The 7,500-nt window shown below is 39.1% G+C and overlaps 1 protein-coding gene across 1 annotated transcript in view; it reads right to left on the bottom strand.

The window, feature by feature from the left end:
* The window catches only part of SLC4A10 (solute carrier family 4, sodium bicarbonate transporter, member 10), a gene marked incomplete at its 5' end in the record, with an annotated part of 86,001 nt that extends 78,605 nt beyond the window's left edge, over nt 1–7,396 (bottom strand). Inside the window, one exon of the mRNA XM_009586387.1 lies at nt 7,250–7,396. Coding sequence (XP_009584682.1) covers nt 7,250–7,396 — 147 coding nt within the window. The remainder of the gene's footprint in view (nt 1–7,249) is intronic.
* Between the last annotated feature and the right edge of the window lie 104 nt (nt 7,397–7,500).

Below are 7,500 nucleotides of genomic sequence, written 5' to 3'. Positions count from 1 at the left end.
AAAAAATCAGATCTGTTGGTTCTACTTATAAAACTGAGCTAACAGCATAACTCATGTGAGCAATGCCAGATGGATTTGGCTCTTATTCATAGGAGTAATAAATACCAAATATGTCATTAATGTGTTATACGGAAAACTAGTAATATGCGATTCAAAAACAGTATGAAAGAATACTTCAGTTGCTGACTGTCAAACTGTGATAAGTTAATCCTCAGTGTAGAAGCACAATATTTGCAAACGAGGACACTCAAATTTTTTTGAAGTCTAGGAAAACAGAAATTGGCTTGAATATTATCTGTGTCTATCCCTACTTCAAGTAGTACAGCATAAAAAAAAAGCTTTATATTATTATTGCTATTCCTAAAAAGTAATGAAAGTAATCTAGAATAAGCTAAAAAAAATTAAATTGATGGGACTAATTTGTTACATTAGTATTTCTATCACTGCAGTTGTTTTGTATCAGAGCACAGAGATATTAGAAGCAATGTGAATTTAAAGTTCCACAATAAGCAGCTAATGATTCTCCCAAGCAAATGGCTCATCACCAGTTCAGGAAATCCTCCAGGACCAGCTGGGACTGGGCAGAAAGTCTGCTACACGACAGGAGCAGGAGTACCATCAACAACCACCTGTGCTCGGCTAATGATCCATGTCAGTCAGGAAAAGTTGAAGCAGCTTTCTGTTTGCTGTGGCTCCACCATGAGAGCCTCCTGCCAGACTCTGTTGTTATACATGCGTTTCGCCGGGCTTGCGCTCACATCATCCGTGCAGCACAGACATCCAAACTACCTCTGATACCTCAAATTCATTGCAAGCATGGAAAACCTGAGTATTCCGGGTTTAAAAATCTGTATAACTCCACTGCACTGTTAAAAGGGTAAAAATTAAGACCTGGTGCTATTGTCAAAAGCACAAATTCACACTGGGATTCAGTGCTGCACAAAGGAAGTGACCCTGCAGCAACCTGACATACTGCTCACTACTAGGACTCTTTGTAAAGTCATTAACATCCCTAAAACAAAAGCAAGATATGGGCATAGAATGCCAAAACAGCAGAACTGAAAGCCAGAACTGCTAATAACCTAATTCCCAGAGGGCAACACAAAAAGCTGCTCCCTGGAACGGCGCTGGGTGCAGGTGGGGGGAACGGTGACCTACACCACCATCCCGCCTTGCAAAACACGTGTAGGAAAGCACCATAACTGGCACTTCCCCATTTAAAACATCCCCAAATGCAACCACAATTCTGGGTCAGGACTGCTCCCTCTTGCCTAAGGGAACAAGGTGAAATCAAGACTTGGGCTGGGGTAAGAAAGCAGGATCATTCTCAGTCCCTCCACGTAAATTCAGCCCAGCAAACAACCTGCTCCACTGCACCATTCAGAGTGAAACACATCTTCCCCTCAGCGCGTGCCAGGATTTCTCCTGAGACAAACTGCCCTGCCATTAGGCAGAACTGCACGCAATCTGCACAAGCAGAAACACAGCCTTGGGTACGTATAAAATGTATTCCAAATTTTGTCCTCTGCTCTTGATAAACACTAGAAAGGGTGCAAAAATTTATTTCTGGTAACACTCCATTAGCTCAACTGTCAGAACAGGTTTCTATATTTCTAACCCTGTTAAGAACCTGCATTTAAGGGTAGTATTGGTAGGTTAATACTTATTATTGGGGTCAGTAGATGCAAGGGTGAAAAATTACTTTTTCTACATTAGAAAACATGCTAGACACTAAAATAAAATTTACATTACAGAAGTTCACATAAGACAGTAAACATCATAGACAAGATTTAATCCATGCCTCATATTCTTGTACATTCACATTAAAGTAATATGAAATATATAAACTCTTTTTTTTTGATTGCTCACTGCACAGGATGGGCTGCAGACAGGGAGTGAACTGGTGTAACACAGTTGACATCTGTAACAACTCCTTTCAAACAAAGCTGAAATGGTGTGAAAAATTCAAAGGATCACAGAAAAGAAAGGATCATTTCACACACAGACAAACATTCATCCTTCTGCTTGCAATCACCAAGGAAGTGGTGGATGGGGCTCTCCCCCCCACCTCCTTCCTGTGCAGATTAGACTTTGCCCTTCAGCTCAGCAATCAGTAAAGGCAGGGATCATAAATTACTTTTTTTTTAAAATTAGAAAACATGGTAAAAATTAAAACAAAATTTACATTACTAAAGTACACATGAAATAGTAAACAGCCATGCAGCACACTTGTGAAAATCTCTTCACAGACCGTAGAAACCATGTGTTAGGTTGGGAGAAAGTATTCCCTTGCTTGCTCCTCTGGCACTTTATCCCTATATGTATAATCTTGTTTTCAGGAAGCATTTTCTTCACATGAATTGTTTCCATCACCTCAGGGCTATGACAAATAATCTTATCTTTTGGCTCTGACAATATGGACAATTACCAAGCTTCAATTCTCTTCTTTTTGCTAGACTCTTAAAACTGCAGTTATGATACATTATTTTAACCCAGATTTGCTGCTATCTGTTCCACAGCTGCCCAGAGATTCAAATTTCTAAGTTCATCCGTCAGCAGACAAAGCAGACAAAGTTAAGGGTAGGAGAATTCTCTTAACAGCCGTATACTCTTTACAAATAATTAAATTTGCCCCATTAATACCTCTTTGAGGTTTGAGGTTAGCTACCAAATATAGCCAGCTGAATCCTTTCATTATACTTTCTTCAAGCCCCTCTAGCAACCAACAGAAGTCCCCCTATGCAATTCACTTTTTCGCCTGCATTACCTTCAGATAGCCTTTCCTGAACTGTGCGTACATCCTTCTGTTAGGCTCACCTCCAGGGCTGCTCAGCTTCCCTTGCCACATCCAATATCATGAATTACAAATTTAAGCCTCTTTAAAACTAGAGATTGTTAAAGCCAGATTTAGAACAAACCAAACCTTGCACAAACCCCACCAGTGTCTAGTCCTAGAAGACACCAGAGGAGGCTGAAATCAAACCCCAGTCCTCACAGTTGTGTTCACTTCACCCTCTCAAAACCTGTCCTTAAAGACACCCTGCTGAGAGCTAAAGTCTTTCTATTCCAGAAATATAAATATCTTTAACTCATAAGTGCGAGTACAAGAGAGCTGTTTCACTGCTTACAGGCAAAAAACAGACATCAAAAAACACTGAAAATTACCACTAAAATCCACGGGCATACCAAGCAAGTGCAATCCTACCAGCCAAAAAGAAATCTGCACCAGACTTCAGTGCCACCATGACCAGCAGCACTGACGGAGCAGTCCCGGCTAGCTTGTGGCCCACTGGGGCTGGCACCCGTCGCCCTCCCAGCAAAACCAAGGAGCTGCTCTAGGCTTGAAACAGCTTTTTTTGCCAAACTAGTTTTAATTTGCATCAATTCCCTAATTTAATTCACAGAACAGCCATGATACTTGCCCCACAAGGAAAGCTATGGAGAAAGGGAGCTTAAAGCGGGCATGAAACTGGGTCCTTAATTACAACAGCAGCATTTCAGCTGGGAATGGTAAACCTCTTCAATAAAGCAAATACCATTGCTGCATTTTTAACTAGAGTGGATAATTTCACTGGATTTCTCCTTTTCTTCCAAAAAATTATGAGGCAAGATGGTGGAAATCTAGATCTTGAAATCACTTAGCTTACAATTTTTACTACCCAAAAAAGCCTCTCCTGAGCAAGCCATGTAATCTGCAAATTATGAAATTCAAAGGCACATCATTATGGCAAAATGGAAACATCTTGTACAACCTCATCTCATCAAGAGACAACAGACAGACAGCGAGAACCAGGTGTGGGGAAAACAAAAAGAAAACTTGAGTAACTGATCTGTGCCCCAAAATGCCAGGACTCTACTCCTTTTTATTCTACTTAACTACATATTCCATATATTATTTGTCTGCAAGCTCTGAATCTGCACACTGAGAACACTTGGGTTATTTTTGAAAAGTGACAGTAGGAGATAAAAAAAAAAGCTTATGAGCTGCCGTCAGAATATTCTAAAAAAACTATTCTCTGCAGAAACATTCCCTCAGAAAGTAGCTGGTACAGCTTTCCCAGCCAGGATTCAAAGGAATTACCAGGAAGCTTCCAGTCACGAGCATTACATTGAATACAGGTGTTTTCTAGCCATGTTGACACAAAGAAAACTGTTCCAGAAACTGTTTTTCACTGGATAGGAACCAGGTGGCACTTGTCCACTCTGAGTGGGGCCTGCACAGCCCCACAGCACTGTGTGCACTGCACAGCTCCCTGAAGCAGTGATAGCAGAGCAAGATCTGCACCTAATGGTACTTCACAGATGAAGTTATAAATTATACAGTTATAAATTATGACAAAAAATAATGCTTCATCCCATGCTTGATTAACTGAGCAGTCTGGAGCACTTCTTGTCTGAATATTTCAGGCCTTTACTTGTTCCAGCATCTCTATTATTCAGTTGTTGCATCTTTGGCTTTTATTATACCTCCTTTCATACTTCACTGCTTCAAAACACTGCTGATTTATTCTCTTGTATCACAAAAATCCTAATGTATTTTTCCAACTTACTTCAAAGCACTGTTTTCTATCAGCTGGTCTCAAAGTGCTTATTTTCTCTATCTTTCTTCTTGCACCTGCTCGTTGAAATGTTTTTTCCTTTCCCCCCTCTCCCCCAGTTCCCAACAATACAGCCTCCTACTATTCAGCAGAAATGCATTAAAAGGGGTGTACAATGAGAGAGAGCTAAGCATTTCTGCATGTTCAATTAGATCAGAATGATTCATAAATTAAGGGACTATTTTGGATCTGCTCTCTTAGGTAGCGCAGTCCCTCGTATTAAGTTATGCATTAAAAGTAGGAAGTACATTTGTCTTCCTTGCAACTTCCTTCAGCCTCTGGGTACTGTTAGAACCTTGTGGTCACGGCGAATGAGAGCGAAGAAGCGTTATTGAGGTTTACTGGATTCAGATTTAGTGCAGGAAGTATCTGTTGCTCCCTCTGTGTAAATAAAACATAGAAAAACTATGCTTATATTCTCTCTAAAGGCAATGCTTCTCCCCAGGCAGCACAACAATGTGCCTGAAATTCCTGTAAGGAAAATCCATAGTAAAAGCGAGGATGTGGATATAGACTACGATTAATCCCTGCATAATTTTGTCTGCCTGCTCTGACTGTGCTTACCCCCTCCATCACTGTATAATTTTCAGATTTGCCTTCATAAGGCAAATCCCTTTCACTGTTGTCTATGGGATGCCACATTTCTGCCTGGATGGACAGATGTCAAAGCTCAGTCGAAGTCTGGTTCTCTGGCCAAACTTCCAGCAGTCAGATAGCAAAGGGGAAAAATCCTCAAATTTTACTACTTAGATATTATTTCAGGGCGGAAAAATTGGATATTTTCAGATTTTTCTGAATGTCTGGTAGTTCTGTCTTTGGCTCCTTTTGAATCATTATCACCCAAGCATTTTGAAGAGAACCTTCAGCATTCTGGACGCAGAGAAGACTTGCGTGTTTCTGGCCTATATCTTGTCTGTCCTGGGCTTTATAAAAGTAATAATTTCTGTGACATGACCTACACACCCTTTAATTGGTAGTTGTAAGTGAAAATGTTTAAGTTTACAAGTGAAAATGTGACTTACAAAAGTGCAGTCCTGCACTCATGTCAAACAAGTACAGCTGTAGACAAGTGCTGTGAACGCCAACTTAAAAATGCACAAAACTATCTTTTTCATATTACTGCTATTCCATTCTCAGAGCTCTCTTGAACATAGGCTGATTTTCACTTAACACAGAATTGTGTTGAACAGTGCATTTTATTGTGTGCACAACTGTCAAAGACTATTAAGGACAGATTCAGCCAGTTAATTTTTTTTTTTTTTTTTTTTTTTAAACTTTTGACATTAGGAAGGACACAAGCCTAGGCCTCCAGAAGTTGAAAGAACAGAGCTAAGTTCTCAGCCAAAATGTGTCACATAGCTGGCACTTAAATAAAACCAGATGACTCAACAGAAGACACTGCTTCGTAGTTTAAGATATCTCACTTCTTGGCTAATGTAACTTTCAATTGTTTCTTTTTAATCTGACATTATATGTATATATGCATATTCTTTTTTAAAAATATTTTAATAATTTATGAACTTTGTTGTTTTCCAAGAAACCAGTTTCAATATAGTATTGGGTCTTCGCACATTTGAAATACATTCCAGACAGAACCACCACAGCGAATTTTTTCTTCACTGTTCAGTCTTCAAAACATAACTCATATCTACTAAGTTTTAAAAAGTCTTGACTTCGTTTCATTCTCAATATAATTCATTGTGAAAGATTTGAGTATTTCAAGTTCTTTACAATATACTTATCAGCACTTATAATCTACTTGCTCCAAAGCTTTCTACACACATAATACAAACTTCAGATTAAAAGAAAGTCTCGTAATTACTATTCTGTAACCTGAAATTACATTGGCACATTTCCCTAATGATTTTAAAACATTCTTCTGTTGCACACTGACAAACTGTTTTCTGTACATGCTTCCATTATATTTTCAACACTTACTATAGCCTTGGATATTTCAGCACATGCGCTTTTTATTTTTGAACAGCAAATAATATTCTCATGTGTTTTGAAAACAAAGCTTGACTAATTTATTCATGACTACCTTTTTCTGTTCTCTGTAATGTTTTTTAACTTAAAATTTTGAGAATTTTAGGAGTTTTGTATCAGGTTCATTTATTGAAAGGTATTTTTTCCTGTTTGCTCTCAAGTCCTCAGTTATCAGACTCATCTTACAATGGCACATTAGAGTGCCACGTAAGGAAAAAGGCAAACACAATCTGGATCGCAGTTCACATCTGATAAAACACTGCAGCTTCAGTAACATCAACATTATTACAAAACTAATTGTAAAGGACCACAACTCCTCTATGTTACATTTTAGGGGCAAGTACTCCAGAGCCTTCACTGAGGGCAGCTGATGTCAGAAAGCATTTACTGCCTCTCAGTGGTGGTGGCAGTCTACCTTTATGAGAACACCCATGGAAAGCTTCCTACAGTGGTAGAAATTACTGAGATTTCTCATGTATTGACTGCCACTGGCTGCTGCCCTTCATCAGAGAAACAAACCTTGGCTCTCCAGCAGAGACTGGAGAGGCTCTGGTGGGTTCTCCAAAACCCTGCTAATCGTGTCCAAGCCATTACAGGACAGAGCATGCATAATCATACTGATGTTTATTATTAAAAGATCTATGCAAAAATAAAATTTATCTTACCAAAAGGAGGAGACTCTCTCCCATCTTCTAATCCTGAATCTCGCTCTCTGTCTCTCTTTCTGTGTTTATGTCCACGGTGCCTATGGCGTCGGTGACTTTTTCTTCCACCCAGTGGCACGTGAACACCAATGAACAACGTTCGATGACCTACAGGTAAAAAAAGTTACCTTTTAAAAAAGGGCTGTGGCAACATAATAACTATTAATAACCATAATAGCATTAATGGTATAATAATTATTATAATTATGTAA

This window comes from Fulmarus glacialis, unplaced genomic scaffold (genome assembly GCF_000690835.1).
Source record: "Fulmarus glacialis isolate BGI_N327 unplaced genomic scaffold, ASM69083v1 scaffold4921, whole genome shotgun sequence".
NCBI classification, from domain to species: Eukaryota; Metazoa; Chordata; class Aves; order Procellariiformes; family Procellariidae; genus Fulmarus; species Fulmarus glacialis.
Note: the sequence above shows the minus strand (reverse complement) of the source record. Positions and strands in the feature narration are given on the sequence as shown.